Raw genomic sequence first — 18,548 nt, forward strand, 5'->3', positions numbered from 1 at the left:
TGTAATTGATAAGAAATGTAACTTTCCTTGCCTGTCTTCTACCTCTTCTTTCCCCTTTTGTTTTCTGCCTTTTTCTGCCTGCCTCTCTCTCTCTTTTTCTCTAACTATCGTCATGTGGGGTTTGCTAAACAAACGTGACTTAATGTCTTAGTACACTGATGTATAAACTGCGCTTGGTACTACATATGCTAACCCTGTAACAGAATTGGTAATGTATTCTTGTATAAAAATAAAACATGTTGAAATAAAAAAAAAAGAAATTGAGACACATTCTACACAGTTCAGGTTTGCCAAAATGCATTTTTATTTTCTGATTGTCTCTAGGATCCAGATTCAGATACAGCTGTCTGCTCCTAAACGGAATGAGATCAACAGGTTAAATGTTCTAATTGTCAATGTTTCATATTTAGACTTGTATCTGGTAGAAAATGTATTTTTTCACATTGTTGGCACTGAAGTCTCCAATGAAAGATTTCCTCTTAAAGGGACACACTTACGAATGATATGATGTAATTTGCATGGTATGCGACGTTTACGACGCAACCATTACAACGCCGTTCCATTACGACGCGGTCATAACAACGAAAGTTGTTACAACGAATTGCGCTGGGGGGCGCTCAAGGATAGTAAATCATTTAATTTACTATCCCAACACCTTCCCTACTATCCACGGGGACTGGTGTTGGAATAGTAAATAAAAAAAAATTTAATTTGCGCCCCCCCCAACGCAAGTCGTTGTAACGACTTGCGTTGTTACAACCGCGTTGTAATGGAACGCGTTGTAAAAGTGTGCGTCGTAATGACGTACATCCGGTAACAGTACATCAAGAGAAGCAATAAATACAATAAAACCAACGAGACATTAATAAAAACAAAATAATACTTGGAAACGCTTTTGTGTGAAGCAAGTAGGGAAATTTGCACAGGGCGATTCAACTACTATTTGACGGTGTGTAGTTAAGCAATTCTTAGCACAATGACTAAGGGGTGCAAACATTAAATTTACAAACAATATTGTTGGCTTACGGCCAGTGTTTATGGACACACCACTTATACAAACAATACGTTCAACGAAAAATACTTTCAGTGTGACAACGTGGAATTGTTCTGTACACGTCTGCACGTTACAGTATTTTAGCACAGGTAATGCAGTCATTAGATGTTACATATTTACAACCGTTTTTTTTTTTTTTTTATTCAAAGTGATTGATAGTTGTCGATAGGACTGTAGGCTCAGAAGAAAGTTCTCTCTCTACACGATTTATTCTTGGGGCCACAATTCAGTTGCACGTGCGTGACCAGAATCCCAGTTATGACTTCGCTGTCCCGTGTTCATGGCTCTGCTCCAAACTGCTTCCAAAAATTGTTATTGCACGTAAGACTGGAAGCTATGTAGAGTATAAAAAAGTGTCGTGATGAAGGCAAACACCTGAAACAAATTGTGAAGAATGTGTTATTTGCAGATAGGTAACAGAGCAAATAATATAGGACTCTTTGGGGCATATTTACAATAAGTGGCGCATCCCTGCATATCAGCAGGGATGCGCCACTTATTGTGCGCCATGCCTCCGTCACCATGGATGCGCCGCATTTATAATGCGACGCACCATGGGGCAAAAACGGCACAGATGCTTCACGTGTTCGAACTGCTTGTACCCCCTGGCCCATATAACATATCAGGTAGGTGCACATTGCCCACAGCTATTCCGATTGGCTGTGCAAATATAAAGACGTATTCTTGTTAGAAGAAGGGCAGCCAGTGCTCCAGCAATTATAACAGGCCACCTTTCAACTTATCGGAACTAATCTATGAAGTATATTTACAAGTCCCTTGTGCCGCCGTTGTGTTACTTTTTTGATGCACCAGCAGCGCAGTGTGCATAAAAAAAGCCCCAAAGGGGGTTGGGGATTGGCCTTAGGTCATCCAAGATTCACAAATCCTTCAATTTTCTAAATATTTTAACACAAAGCCATAGCCCCACTGCCAGGTTTTGAGAGAATAGTGCCTTTGGTGTTAGTTACTCCTTGATCGTAATCAAGGAGTAACTAACGCCTACGTGGCTTTTCGTGGCCTTGTAAATACGGCCCCTTTATACACAGCACATTGCGTGAAAGGGGCGTGTCATGGGTGTGGCCGTTCTCATGCAACACCCATGGATTCTGCTGTCTTCCCAGATTTGAAACATTAAAAAAACCTAGGAATGCGTCAGAATCCTAAGCCTCGAGGTGCAAGGAAGCGCAACGAGGAGAAATACTTATAAATCTCCATGTTTTTTCCTCTTTCTATGCGTGCTGCATTTTGCAGCATGCATAGAAAGAGGAAAACACCTCACATGAATGTTTAAACAATATTCTCTAAAATGCAGACACCCTTGCACCATGGCGCAAGGGTGCCTACACTGGAGCTTGGCAGCCAATAGTGCGCCGATGCAGGTGAAAGCACAGGGATGTGACATATTGTTGTAGATATGACGCACCCTTGTGCTTTGAAAGTGACGCAGTGTGACGCAGTCAAATGGCCTACAGTGTTGTGCTGTGTCACTGTCTTGTAAATATGTCCCTCTGTCTTAAAAAAAATGCAGCAGACTTTCCTTGAAAAGATGGGCATGCAGCAGTCTTGCAGGGGTCAGTGGCCCACTGTGTATGTATGTATAGGCATTTATATAGCGCACTACTTACCCGTAGGGTCCCAAGGCGCTTCGACCGCTGCGAAACCCTTCCTGGCTTCCCTGAGAGATGGTCCCTTAATGGGTATCTCCAGGGTGAGACCAGGCATCCCTGGCGGTCTGGTGGGGCCGTTAGTGAAGATGAGGCAAGCTAATGCCCAGAGTTGCCGAGTGTGAACGCTGATCAGAGTGGGCACCGAGGCGAGAGAATTATCGAGTCCGCTGACCCTGGTCCAGAAACCTGCCGCGCCGGGAATCGAACCCTGGTCCCGGGCCGTCCTCTGCTCTCGGGTCTGCCGCCTCTAACCAGTGAGCCACACTACTTCACTGTGCTATACAGTCCTCCTGTGCTGTACAGTCCTCCTGTGCTGTGATTTGTTAAAAGTTAAAAGGGCAGATTGGCTTGGTGATCTGCTTCAGCACACAGACATTAAAACATTAGGGGCAGATTTTCAAGCCCCTTGCGCCTCTTTTACGCTGCGTCACTTTTGTGACGCGGCGGCGCAAAAGATGCACCATGGTGCGGGGTATTAACAACGTGACGCATCTGGGAGATGCGTCACGTTGTAAAGCCCTGCGCCATAAGGAGGCGTTCCTGCAAATGCGGCGCATCATGGGTGACGGAGCTGCGGCGCACAATTACTGGCGCATCCCTGCTAATTTGCAGGGATGCGCCAGTAATTGTAAATCTGCCCCTTAGTGTCCATCCTAACCACTAAAATGACAACGCACACATTCAGGTGAAACAAAAACGTACTTAAACCAAATATTTGAGGCATTATACTTACTGTGGCTGCTGTATTGAGGCGGTAGTTAACCAACAAGCCGTTGCAATGCAGGTTAATGTTATCAACGCAGTATATTGTTGCATTTGCTTGCAAAACGGCAGCACTCAAGTAGAAGATTGCGGTGATTCCATGATAAATAACATCCTGGAAAAAGCAGGGTGCATATGTTAAATATCAAACAATAGTCAAAAACTGATCATGAGTTAATGCATCACTCTCCTCTCCCTTTTCTTTGCTGCCCAAAGGGAAAATGTATGTCTCGAACTGGAAACCCTTGCCTTGTACACCCCCCTCCCCATATTTGGAGGTGTTCAATTATCCTTCCTATCAGGAAAGGGGATTCATTCCTACCCTTGATAGGAGTAAACTTCTAATTTTTTCCTGGGTCAGAATGGGTGCAGGAAAAGTTTGTAAATACCAACAACAAGATCACATGCATACAGGCACAATCTTTAAAGATATTTCTGACATGGATTGCCCACTCCCTGCCCCCGGTCTAAATTTACTCACACGAAAAACTTCATGTGATTATACCATTTTATATATGTAAACCACATTTTGTGAATTTGCCAAAGTGGGTTTATACTCATAAAATAGCTATTATTTGCAAGTGTAAGCTAAATTTACAAATATATACTTAGTGAATCATTGATATTATCAATTTATATTGTTTAGAAACAAGGTGCATAGGGACATACAGGCACACATATTAAATGATTAACATGTGTAGAGCAGTCGGAGAATGAGGGACAGGATTGGGGATATGAGGTTTTGGGAGGGAGGGAATGATGGAAACAACAGATACTAAATGTAAAGGTTTACATACGTCCATGAGATCATGGTGGTGTTGGTGGTAGTTTTTGGCATAGGACCTCATGGCAAAATGCTGCCACTATCCTAATGGAGGTGATTCTTGGCAGAAAGGATGACAGTTGTGACACATAGGAGGAAGACAAACATGGCAAAACGTTGGCCCTATCATACTAGAGTTAAATAAGTTGGCATCCATGGCATGTAGGTGGCACCCATGGCAAAATGCTAGCCCTAGCACAATGGAGGATATTTTTGGCATACGGGGGCACCCGCTGCACATTTTGAAAAATAAGGGTTCAACTCCTTTGGAGCAGCAGGTTTCTTTGGCTTGGCACCCCGTGAAAGGACTTATATTGTTAATCAGTGCCCTTTCATACCCACAGCTATTTAGCAGATCTATATGAAAAGTTTGCTTTAAAATGCAGAATTTGGCCCATTTAAAAAGAAATTGCTTGTTGGGAGAACCCCTTATTCCCGAACCCATTCAAAAGAGCTCTATCTTATTTGCTTTGCTCCGTACAATTTAGTGCAAATATTGTATTACACCTCACTATTTTCAAAGATTATGGAGCCCATTACGATGCCGGATGGAAGGCCATCCGTGCTGGTGGTGGTGGTGAAAACATTCATTTCCCAGCCCCAGGCGAGGTCATTGCGACCACCAAATTACAATGGTTACACCAAGGCCATTTACCGACCGGCGCGGTCTGTCAAGCTCCGCACGTTTTTTGCTTACGCAAGGGTGGCGGATGGAGCTAATAGAGCAGGACCGGCGCGTGGAAACACGTTCCGTCCTCCAACCAGATTACGATGTTGCAAACAGCCCTTCCCACCGCCGCATACAAACCACCACGTTGGGGATGGTGGAAATACAACAGAGAGGAAGAGCCGAAACAGAAGCCATCTAAACCACCGGAGCTGCCATGGATCCTGTGCCACAGGCCTTCCCACTGCACCACCTGCTGCACCTCCGGGAGACAAGACGCTGCCGCGCTCAACAGCAGGGGTACGTAGCAAACATCCCCACGAATGCAACCCCTGAACAACCACAACTCCCAGCAAGCATGGCAGCACCACGATGAATGTGGCAACCTAGTAAATGCAAAGTGCGAGGCCCACCCACTCCCCATTAGTGACCCTCAGTGCCCCTGAAGGCAATTGGGGCCAATGACGAGCCCCACAGTTGCAGAGCATGCACACCGCATTTCCAAAACATGTACGCCGTCAAAGGCTCCCATTGGCTGATGGCTCATTTGCATAGTGTGTGCCACACCGTGGCAGTGCGGAAGCTGCGTGAGCAACCCTGCATCATTCAATTGGGGCCAATGTGTGTCATTGATGTGGATGCCAGCTACAGCGCATGCAAATACATACTGCATTTGCAATTAAAAGAGAAAATGCGGCTGACCAGAAGCCCAGCACCTCAGTTCCTTAAATCAGCCAATTTGTATAATGGCCGTGCAAACACATCCGGAGTATGCCACACTTTTACTCCACTGGATGCCAGATAAACGTATTGAAAGAATGTGGACAGTGCACCAGGATGAAGTCAAAGGATTCCATATATATTCCAATATAAATTCTTTATTTAGTTTCAAGTAAAAACATGGACATCAGCCAACGCGTTTCATTCCAGGGCTATTGTGTCTTTAAATTAGTCTAATAATCAAATAAATCCACGTTTGACAAATAATCCAAAACGCCAAAGTGAAGAACAAAGATAATCAGCTCATTCGTAATCCCAGTTTTCAGATAAAGCTATGCCTGTAGAGAACCCAAAGTGTCCTTCAAATAACTTTGATGTCTATAATGCATATAATTACTATATGTAAAGATGGAAACCAGGGGCCAAAATCACAGCCCGTGTTCCTTGTGTATCTAAAGTCGTACGTTCTACACAGTGGTTCCTCATTCCCTCATTCGGACTCCCTGGGGATATACGGAATCCTTTGACTTCATCCTGGTGCACCGTCCACATTTACATACTGCATTTGCGTTGGCGTTGGCGTTGGCGTGAAGAAAGGGTAAGGATAATTGAATTTGTCACCAACTGTTCCTGTTGCTGTAAAGTAGTTACAAATCCAAGAAGGCACAAGCAGTTCCAAGCAGTTCCAAAAGACGATCCAATTCACCGTTAGCAAAGAGGACCACCATCCAATCCAACAGTATGAAGGAACAGATGTGCTCCTCGCACCATGAGGTTGCTAGGAACATCCCATCGCAACCTGGGAAAGGTTCGATGTAGGCATTGCATAGGAGGCATTGCGCAAACGCACAGGCGCAGCTGTCAGCCTGCCTGACACATTGAATGGCCTCTCATAAGCATGTCTCACCGAAGCAGTCTTGCACGGGGACCAACAAAGGAGTCACCCCCAGCTCATGATCCAGGTCAGCAAGGTATTTGTTTGAAAGGCAGACATCCATGGCCCACTCAAACAGACATCTTCTGCAGGAAAAGACAGGTTGCACACAGGTGCAATATGCATAGTGGAACGTCAGCCTATAACTGATGAGATTAATTTTCAGTCACACGATGGCAGAGGTAAGACGGAGATGTAATTATCTCCACCCGCTTTTTGGTGAACTTAATACCCCACAATACTTTCCCTTAACTAATGAAGGTTTCCTTTTAAAATCACTTTACAGAGAACTCGAAGGCATTAAAACACCTGGAGTCCATCACAAAAAGCTTTGCCAGGAGGCAATAGGCCCCGGCAATCATTTCTCAAATGAGAAGGGTTGAATAATCACAGAAGACCCCGAGCGCCAGACGCCGGAGGTTAGTAGATAACATGTTTGTACTCACTAACCATCTATCACCAATCTTGACTACATGTAGTCATAAAAGGCAACTAATTGTAACTATCTTTCATTTACATAGAGTTGCAGGCACGCTATGTCACGGAACCTTAATATTACCAGCTTAGAAGGAGAGTTGTTTTTTGATTCAGGTACAGCCCCTGCAAGGGCGCAATGTATAAATATTCACAAGACTGCTCTGTTTCGACAGTCATCCCAATTTATATCTGACAGGTGAATCATATACATTCTGTTCAAGCTGCCATGCTGACAGTACCTATGCTCTGATATCCAGGTGGAATTTTAATTCAAGGTGAGCCAAGACACAGGGCCTTGCCGTATATGATTAAGATTTTCATTTTTCTCACACTGTGTTTAAATGTTTTGTCTTGAATATATGTTCATTTGTTATGTATATATTTTCACTTCACATTATGTGTCAATAAGTGTAAATATACATGATAGGTCTGTGCATGCACGCATTTATATATGTCCTGTTCTACATTTTTTTAATACATTGTTTTCACCGAATTTGTTATAAAATCACAAAATAATTCAGAAGTACATGAGTTTCTGTTTCTTGGGCTTTATTTTGATTTCTTGCATTAAATGGTATTCTCATCCGAGAAGAGGGACAAATTGAGTAAATACGTTGGACGCTTTCTATAAGCCGGTAGGTACTAATCCCCAGGATCTGCACATAACTGGGTTACCCCATTGCTTTATACTGACTTATAACTGATGCCCAGCACAGCCAATGTGACATATCCAAAGAGAAGCTGCATGCGTTCAAGGTATAGTTGCAACTGACCGGGCTCGTCCTGGCCCACTGGACAGGCAGACATGGCGTGAGAGCAATCTCAGAACCAGCACTCAGCTGTATTGCTAAAGTTATGATCTGTAACTGCTAAATGCGGTTTGCAAAGTGGAGGAATGACACCAGGTGGTACTCCCGAAGAAGCATGGAAGGAAGGGACAAGGCCAGAGCCCACAAGTCTGATAAAAAGTGTGCAACGGCCTTCAGGATCAGACGCTATCAATAATTTGTGAGTCAGTTTACTGCGAAAATAATGGGAGAGACGTGTGCAGTACTGACTAAATCCTGTGGGACGATCAAGACACCTGGAATTCGAAGGTCTCCAGTCTGTTGTGGAAGCGTATACTTGTCTAAATAGAGGCGCATTGTGCCTGCACACTCATTGAAGTATGCGTTCGCTGTGGGAATGTGAGGCCACAAATGACTATCCACAATCACTTATGGGGGAGTTAGGAGCACATTGCCACATAAAGGACACATTGTGCAACTGTTCCCATATATGTGATGCCTGGCCTGTGCAGGCAGCTGTAGTGCTCATGCAGGATCAGCTAAGTACATTTGGAAAATAAATTGGGAGTGGGTATGTTTTCGGGGGCTGGTATTCATGTGGTGAAACATGCATAAATCGCACATGTCACATGAAAAGCCTGAGTGTGTGAATGCAACAATGTCACCAATGTGATGCTGGCTCTTGTGGGCACATTGCTATGGAATTCATTGTTCTGCGCTATGTGATCTATGACAACTTTTGTCATGTCCATATTGATTCCAGGAGGGGGGTGGGAGCACACTGCTTCACCTCCCAGCACAGTTTATCCCTTAGCATTCTGGTAAATCCTGTCCAGTCAAAATGCTTATTTGTCATGTGACTGAGGTGTTTCAGCTGAGTTGGGCAGGGAGAGGTACAGAGACCCGAGTGGATTGTGGCAACTTCCTCAGCAGACACCGATCACAATGTATCTTGCCTCTACTGATGTAGAATGATAACGCAACACAAATGAGTTGTTTTGTGCCCTGCCACAGGTGGTCCGTTCTTTTAGATGGAATGCATTGACAGCAGGTACATCGATGTGCGCATGGTCACACTCCTCACTTCTCACTGGTGGGGTAGTTATGGTATGACCTCATGCCAGGTTAGCGTTGTGGGGAAGTGAAATCCTTTGAGGATTCTCTTTGTATCTGGAATTCCCTCCCTTGGAGACTCATGTGCAGCAACATCGTTGTGGTGTCATCAGGGCTTTGAGTGGAAGACTTCCCTATGTTAGATGCAGGCCATAGATGCTGCTTCTTTATCTTATGGCCCTGACAGACATTGACAAGGCCAGTAGTCCGGAGTTCTAATAGGTATCATGTAACTTGTTGTATCATATGTCTGGGTGCAATGGCAGTGACGGAGAAATGCTGGTGGGGTAACCCAATCTGCTAAGCACAGATTTATGTCAAAGGTTTGTAGGCCACGCACTTCATTACATTGGCCAGGCCCCTTTGAGAGACCCCCAAGTTTTTTCATCCCACTTACAGCCCAGGGTACCTACATTGCTTGTTAGCGATGTGACATGGCTGAACGGCCAATTTCATAATTACCGATGTTGTATTTCCAAGTAAATGTCCTCTGGCACTAACTTGTTGCTCATCCAATTCAGTTAATGCTTGGAAATTTGTGTCTTTTCGATGTGTATCTGACTACTATGCCTCCACATCATGCTTTGTGTTGTGTTGTTTGTGGTTATCTCCTGTAGTTTGTTAGGTTTGACCAAGTTTCCATGCATGTGTAGTATTGACCCGAGTCTTTCTGCTTTGAGGCAATGTGACTTGCACATTGGCTTTTTGTGGTCGCGGTATTGTATTCTGCTTTGCAGTTGCATGTGACTTCATCAGTGACACTGTGAATAATGTGGGCTCTCGAAGGTATTAGCTGTATTTGCACTGCCTACAACTTATAGGGGGTTCTGGAGTTGGCTACAGAGTGCGGGATGTGGGGTCATTTGGCTCCATGCTATTTGTGAGGGGAAACAGAGGGCCTTATGGGAGTTGTAGTCTTGCTGGCAGGGCTCAACATCCCCATCCCCAGTGAGATGGCTAGCTACCTGTTGGGAGGCACTGTCGACGGAGTTAGCTGCCACATGGCTGTGGGGTGGGGAGGGTGAGCCATGCTGTTTGGGGGAGGCCTGGTGCATGAGCTGACCACCTACCTGTGAGGTTGAGCTGATTGAGGAAATGCCGTCCTTGTGATCCATTCATATTGTAAGCGTGCATTCCATATGAGTTTGATGTGGGCGGGCAAATGGGGCTCACTTGTGCACAACAGTGCGTGGTAGTGTGATGGGAGACATTTGTTAGTACTTACCAGCCTCCACTCCCCCCTTGATTCCTATTAGACTCTCTGAATGCAATATGGCAAGCACCTTCTCCTCCCATTAGGTGAAGGTTAGTGGTGGAATGGGAGGGCTGCCACCAGTTCTCTGGGCCGCCACGTGGTTCCTCTGGGCCTGATGCTTGACCCTGCCCTTGAGGTCACCCCACCGCTTCCTGATGTCACGCACAGTGCATAGGGTGGTCCCTACGGCATTGCCTTTGCTGTGGATCCTTGACCACATCTGATTGTTGTGCACAAGTGGGGTGTGTTGGACCAGGTGCCCAAACAAATGTGGCTCTAGCCTTATTATCTTGTCTACCATCACTTTCAACTCTGAGTCTGTGAATTTGTGCATTTTCTTGGGGGGAATGGTGTTAATAAATGAGGGGTGCAGGGTGCAAGGTGGTGATGGGGATATGTGTAGTGTGTGAGGTGGGTGAGAGTGTTGTTGTGTGGAGATAGGTGAGTGTGATGTTGTGCATTGTGAGTCAATGGTGTCCTGTCTCTCTGTCTCGGCTTGTGGTGCGCAAAGGATGCTGGTCCAGGAAGGGGTTGGTTTTATACAGTGGTATGGGGGTGCGTCCACATGAGTGATGACCTCCAGAAGTCTCTTCCATGCTTCGCATTACTTTCCTTACCAGGAGCAAGTTGGGGTTTATCTTTGTGGCGTGTGTATTGTGATTGAGGGTGGCAGGGAGTACAGGCACACTTCGGGCGTTGTTGAAGTTGGTTCCAGTCGCCATTCATTTGGCCTATGTGCCTGTGTGGCGGTCGGACGCAGTGCTCGGTCCACCAGCTCTGCAGCCGCAACGTAATAGGATGCGTGGTCATGCTGCGGCAGGAGGGGACTTTGTTAGCCGTTGTACAGCTTTTCCTGTCCACTGCAGTCGGATATGCAGCTTTTCAGGCCGTGGTGGACGGTCTTTGGTGACGTTCGTCCACCGTGGTCTGCTTTTGAGTACATTGCATCATAATTTGACCGACAGAAATGCTGTGGGTCATCTTGGGGATTTTTTCCGACACCATGGCGGATGGACAGATTTTCCATCCGGCATCGTAATTGGGCCCTAAGTTCGCACCCTACTATAGATGCATCCAAAACAGGCATTTGTGTGGTATTTGTATTTTAATGACAGTTATAATGTAACTTCAGTCATCTCAATTATTGTGATAACATCTGGGTTAAGATCAAGTGACATCACTTCCTGGGAAGATTCAGGGTCAAAGGTCATATGATATCACTTCCCTTAAAGTCAAAGGGTGTGTGATGTCACTTCCCTTACCCCTGGCATTTTGGGGAATCAACGTCAATGCAAACTGCCTAATCTTCCCAGGTGGTGCTAGTTTGCACTTCAGTGGCATTTACGATTATATTACGTTTTGTAAGGGTTAGATATTTTGTTCCAGTCATGTTCTGGAGACAAAAATCTATTTTTGTATTTTCGTATGAATTGTGAGAATTGATAGTTGCTGCTTCAAAATCCCACTAATAACTACAAAGAGAAATGAAACAATAAGGCACAGGCTCGCAGAATGTAATATTAAGCTAAAATGCATCTTGGTGCCAATTCCAGTGATTCGAGGAATTGGGTATTGAAGGACTGAAGCAAGCAACAATGATAGTTTTATTGTGTGTACTGGGTTGTTTTTGCAGGTAGCTAAGTGGCCGTAGCAAATTAACAGGTAGTAGCAGTGGTAAGTGCACGCTGGGCAGGAACGAAAATATACATAAGGTGTCCTTAACGTACCTCGTCATTGAAGCACACAGGAGCATCTGTGATTTTAACAATGTAAATAGCAAATGTTAGAACGGTCAAGGCTGGAGTCGGCAATAGCATGTGTCACAGTATTGGTATCCCTATAATCCGAAAGCAGGGGCCTGCTTTCAATTAGCCATTTTAGTTAACCACTACCCCAGACATTGACATCCACACTAAGAAAAAAAAAAGGAATACATTAAATGAAGTCCTACTAAAAAAAGATGAAAAAAATGAAAACCTTACCATTTCACTGGAGTACCAAAGGTGTCATGTGCACTAAAGCATGTAATGAATAATTGACCCTTTCCTTGGTTGAGTAATAGAAGAGAGCCATAATTGTGGTGCAGTGGTCCCCTACTGCACTACAGATGGTTGTGGCACTGTCTTTTTTTAGTGGTATTCTGCATTAACAGAATTCTGAAATCAAGCAGAGGTGTTAAAACACCAGCAATTAATTGACACAGTGATACTTTAAGAACCAAAGGGTCATTATGATGGTGGAGGGCCCGCCACCAACAGCCTGTTGTGGCGGGCCCTCCGCCATCGCATGGCGATTTTCCTCCTGCCAGATTACAATGGTGGGCAGAAACGTGGTGATGGGAAAGACCGACCGCCACGGTTCCGACTGGCGGTCATTTTTCCACCGCCTGTCGCAGCAGCCACATTGATCACCATTGCAGCGGTGCCTGTCAGGCAGCGCCGACAGGATAATGATATCCCTTTCCGACTGTCATTTTGTGACGGTCAACCAGCCATGAAGCGTAAGGCGGAAATGGATTTGGGGGCCCGTAGTGGGCTTCCCTTCATCCCTGGGCCTGAGGAAAGGGCACTGGGGGGCCCCTATGGTGCCCCCCTACAAATCTCTGCACCATGTGGCAGACACAGCATGGTGCCTGCCACGTAGTGCAGAGATATGCAAGTGCTCTTTTTTTTTATTGTGGCGGGGTCTGCTAACCACATCCCCACCTCAATACAGTAGATAGGCAATGCGACCGCCATGGCGGTGGTCGCATCCTAATGAGGTTGGTGGGTAGGCAGCCTCGTAGGCGGCTGGTCCCACTACCGCAACGGTGGCGGACGGACTGAAGTACGCCCGCCATCGTAATGACTCCCTAGATACCTTTTTAAGCAAACTCATAGCTATACTAATTTATATTACCAGGAAACAGAACAGTGGATCGTGGACGCTATTGTTAACACTATATGCATTGTGAAATACTCAGACTCATGCTTACCACTATTCGCCAAGTGCTGCAGTTATGTTTGTGAAATCCAAATAGGTACACCATCAGCAGTACCATGGAAAAGAAGAAAGAGCTGACCGACACGTACATCACCCATCCTTGGCTAATCGTTATCCATACTCTGGTAGCAGCGACAAGGATCCACACCCAGGCTCCAAATATCTGTGAAAGAAAAGGGACAGTGAATGTTACACTCTATATCCTCTTTTCATCCTTTTGATATATTTCACTTCCACCCTGCCTAACCCAAATATGAAAGCGTTTTGGGCCTTATTTAGATGTTGGTGGACATGTTACTCCATCACTACGGTAACGGATATCCTGTCCACCGAAACATGAATCCCATAGTTTATAATGGTATTTATATTTCAGCGGAAAAGATATCCGTCACCATTGTAATGGAGTAACTCGTCCACCGAGATCTAAATCAGGCCCTAAGTCTGACACTGTTCATCAGGTTCGGCGATCCACCATTTTGTGACTGTTGTTGAAAATAGGAGGTATATGTAAGCAAACGTGCTATATTAATGCACTATCTCCCAGTGCTTCATTTCAACTTGAGACACATTTGTGAAGTGGGTTGGCAACTGACTAAACAGTTGAAACAGAAAGAATGGTTGAGAATGGAGATCGCTTTTGATGGAAGTGGATCAGCAGATGTAGCAAGAATTAGTAGGAAGCCCATCCTTGACAGCACCTTTGTCAATGGCATTGCTGAGGCTAAAAGGGTAGCTCTGTGACTATGTACATCATAATGCGAACTGCAGCGGAGATGATACATAAAAGGACGCAAGACAAACTGATTAAGAAAATGTGGGGCTAGATTCATAATTTGCTTTGAATTATGCTTGCAGAACTTCTGGATGAGACCTAAAATCCAGAAGAAGGCCAGGAATACTACAAGAGAGCCTTTTGAAAAGCTGTGAAAACTCAATTTTTGGCTTGAAATAGCCATAACAGAGGATCAATGGATTGAACCCTTCTCTACAATGGATAATGGTGTGGTGGGTACCAATGTTCCAGGGATTCAGGATAATAGGGATGGCACTCTGGTATTCCTGATCCAGCACACCGGTCTCCAGTTTGTGGATGAAGTAATCCGTGCTATTTCAGCGAGTCTGGGTGGTAAGGCCCCATGGCCGGATAGGGTCCCTGTAGACCTTTACAAGCCAAACGTGGCAATATGGGCCCTGTTAATTACCCATGTACTCACAGCAAGCTGCCTCTCCCCTTATATATCAACCTGGGCAGAATCGATCATAGTCCCAATTTTCAAAAAGGGGTTTCTCCAGGATCCCCGCTGCTATAGGCCAACATCTCTATTAGGCTCCCTGATAAAGGTGACTGGCCAAATTATTTTGGAATGGCTAGAGAATTTGGCTGAGGATAATAAAGTCTTATCTGATCTTCAGTATGGTTTTCGCGAAGGCCTAAGAACTGTCAAACAGAGTTTAAATGTAACTATTATTATTGGATAGTATATGTGGGTTAAGAAGGGTAAGTTGTTTTTAGCTTTTGAGGATCTCACTGCCGCATTTGATTGCATTAGGCATAGTAAGCTATGGGAGATCCTTGAAGGCCTTGGAGTGGAAAAACAAATCATCCACTTTCCTAGACAGCTATACAGCGATACCAGGGCTAGAGTGCGGTTTGGTGTGAATGGTGAGTGTTCTGCCCCGTTTCCAATAAGGAGGGGGGTAAGACAAGGTTGTATGTTAGCCCCCTTTCTTTTTAATCTTTGTATTAATGGCTTGGGTGAAGCACTGGTTAATGATTGCCAAGACCTGCCTCAAGTAGGTGGACGTCCTATATGCAGATGGCACAGTTTTGATGTCACACACCCAGGTGGGACTGCAAGGGGTTTTAGAGCTTTTATGTGCAATCTTGGTCTCAGGGTGAACACATTGAAAACTTTTATAATGAGGTGTGTCCATGGGAATCAGAAATGTAGGACTATGTTTATTGACCAACAGAAAATAGGGTTTACCAAGAGATTCCCATATCTTGGAATATTATTCGATCAAAAGGACACATGGGCCCAAGCGGTTTAGCCGAGAAATTGACTTTTCTAAAGACCACAGCTGCACTTACTAACTCTGCAAGAATGCTGGGTAGGAGGCCATCTGTAGAACTCTTGCAGATTTATAATTCAAAATGTGTCTCAGTGGCTATGTATGGGGCTGCAGTCTGGGGCTTTGCAGAGGTCTACCCCCTACAAATAGTGGAAAACGCGTTCTTGCGCTATGTTTTGACAATTTCAAGAGGCGCATCATTGTATGTTTGCCATTCGAACTGGGCTTACCACACATTGCAGACCTTATAAAAATGGAGCCCATCCTCCTATGGCATAGAATCTAGTCATCAGCAAAAACAAAGCTTAATCAGGACATTCTAAGGGACAATTTTAGAATGGAAGGGGCTTTTTCCATCCCATGGCTATGGTATGTCCATGGTTTCATGTGCGACCTTGGGCATTCAGAATATTATTCTGAGCCTAGCACTATGTCCACCATTTCAAGGAAAGAGTTAAAAAAAAGAAGGTCTTAGGTTATTAGATTCACTTCGAATATCGGGAGAGATCATAAAGCCCACAGTGTTGTCGAACCAAATGCTTTTAACAACTTTTAATATTCAAACATATTTGACCATGGTACCGGGTGGATATGATAGATATCTATTGACCAAATTCAGACTTGGGATTGTTCATAAGCTTGTAAGTTTCCCTAAAATGAATGACTGGTCACGAGTAATGCATCTCTGTCCCTTTGACAATCACAGTACAGTCCACTATGCATGTTGTTTTATTTTGCAGATTTTTTTCTGAATTAAGGAAAATGTGGATTGTCACAAACATTAGACAATGTCGTCCTGCATTCATTGCTTTACAACTTTTGGAAAACTAACATATATTCTGGAGGGTAGCCATGTTTTTAAAGAGTGTTTACAGGCACAGGAAAAGTATTATGATTTAAATGTTTAACAAACCGGGAATTAAGGGATAATGATCTAATTGAATGCATTTTATAATTAATCGTATGTTTTAAAATTGTTTTTAATCTTATTGTGTATCAAACTGTGTTTTTTATATGTGCTTTTATGATTGCGTAAAAAGCAATCAAATAAAGTTTATTTGACTTGACTACAAGAGTGAGTCATACTTACTTAAATCAAAATCTTTGTGAATTGAACCATAAGAGTGTCCTTGAAGAGGTGGAATCTAATATTCTATGTAGCCAAGCATGAAGGCGTGATTTTTCGCTGGTAAAACCTAGATGGGAGAGAATGTTCAATTGGCTATGAAGCAGGTCAGGGGTTTTGTGGATATTTCACTCTCCAAGTCCTCAAATAGACAAGATGGTGTTTGAACAAAATATAGATTTCAAAATATAGATTTAAAAATATTGTGAGACAGAAATATCTGAAATTAAATATTGTGGCACACAAATATTGTGATGCACAAATATCGTAGACGAGAATATCGTTTTTTGAGGTAAGATCATTGTAAATAATATTGATATTTGTAATTTAATTTACACTAACATAGGGGTATAAAATAGCTTTTTTTTATTATTTGAATGTGTTTTAGTTGAAATATTAATTTTATGTGCTACTATTCTTTATATAAATGTTATTGTTTTAAAATATAGTTTCAATTTCAATAATTTGGAATATTTTTATTAATGTTTAATAGTAATTGATAGTGTTGTAGCAGGTTGTTGGGTTTGTAGGGGAAAAGGATGGGACATTAGGTAATAATGAATTAAGAATGATTAAATACATTTTATTTAATTACATGTTTTATATTTATTATGTAATGTATGCACTGCTGATTTATTTTTGTTATAAGTTATTTGTGGGCTGTTAGGTTTGTGGGAGTATAGGGTGGGAAGTTAATTAAGTAATAATTAATTAACAATTACTTATTATTGGGTAATTAAATATTTAATTGATTTTTAATTATGTATTTTATTGAAAACGTATTTATTTGACTTATAATTTTGTTGTGGGCTGGTAGGTTTGTAGGGGTGTAGGGTGGGAAGTTATTTAAGAAATAATTAATTAACTAATATTAACTATTTGTAAATTTATTATTTTATTTTAAATATGTAAATTGTGGAATAATTTCCCTACTCTTGCTTAGACTGTAGTAGGAACAGTAAAATTAACCTCTTTGCAGATCAACACGTTCTCTACTGTTGTGTTGCTTGGAGTGAGAATAGTAAATTTCATCCACAGAAATCCAACGTGTTACCTACTTTTGCAGAGACTGGAGTGGAAATAGTGAGTTTTACCCCTCCAACGTCCAACACTTTCTTTACTGTTGCGCTGTTTGCGGTGGGAATAGTACATTTCACCCCTCTGAAATCCAATGCTTTCCCTATTGTTGCAGAGATTGAAGTGGTAATACTAAACTTCACCCCTCCAAATCCAACACTAGCCCTACTGTTGCGGTCACTGGAGTGGGAATAATACATTTCATGCCTCCTCAAATCCACACTTTCCTGATTGCTGTGCTGTTTGGACTGAGAAAAGTAACTATATTTAACCTCCCCAAATTCCAACACTTTCTCTACTGTTGTGAGGACCGGAGTGGGAATACTACATTTCACCCCTATAAAGCCCAATGCTTTCCCTACAGTTGCTTAGACTGGAGTGGGCATAGTAAATGTCACCGCTCCAAAGTCCAATGCTTTTCCTACTATTACACTGACTGGAGTAGGAATAGTAAAGCTAACTCCTTCGAGGTCCAACACTTTCTCTGTTATTGCTGTGAGTTGAATATGAATAGTAAATCTAATGCCTCTAAAGTTCAACACTTTCCCTACTGTTGCATAAACTAGAGTGGAAATAGCATATTTCATATTCTTAGACTCCTACAGTTGTCATAATATAGGTTGATAAATTTTATATCAATAGTTGCTTTATTTTTTATATTTTATATTATTTGTTTTTCTTTTTAAATGTATTTTAATATTTATAGTATTTTTTGTAAATGTATTTTGGGGATTTTTCAATTTTTAATATTTTATTTATTGTGTACAATAATTAATATGTTTATTCTTATTCAATTGTTTATATTTGTTATGATATTATTGTCTATGTATTTTATATATACTATGTGTATGAAACTCTGTGAATTCACGAGTCACTCACATGCAGAATGAATATCTAAAGATTTAATACAGGTGCTCCAGCCTGTGCCACGATTTTCGCCCCCACAACCTTGATCACGCATGGGAAATCAGGAATACCGAATCATTTATACACATACATCAAGTGCTTGACAAAGTGGTAAACATGAACG

The 18,548-nt window shown here is 42.9% G+C and overlaps 1 protein-coding gene across 1 annotated transcript in view; it reads right to left on the minus strand.

The window, feature by feature from the left end:
* Positions 1-280: 280 nt before the first annotated feature.
* Positions 281-18,548, minus strand: part of MALL (mal, T cell differentiation protein like) — a 70,900-nt gene continuing 52,632 nt past the window's right edge. The window contains exons 2-4 of the mRNA XM_078648760.1: positions 13,235-13,405; positions 3,455-3,598; positions 281-1,429 (exon numbers count right to left, since the gene is read on the minus strand). Of these exons, the coding sequence (XP_078504886.1) occupies positions 1,367-1,429; positions 3,455-3,598; positions 13,235-13,405 (378 nt within the window). The 3' untranslated portion in view covers positions 281-1,366. The remainder of the gene's footprint in view (positions 1,430-3,454; positions 3,599-13,234; positions 13,406-18,548) is intronic.

This window comes from Lissotriton helveticus, chromosome 6, assembly GCF_964261635.1.
Source record: "Lissotriton helveticus chromosome 6, aLisHel1.1, whole genome shotgun sequence".
Taxonomy (NCBI): Eukaryota; Metazoa; Chordata; class Amphibia; order Caudata; family Salamandridae; genus Lissotriton; species Lissotriton helveticus.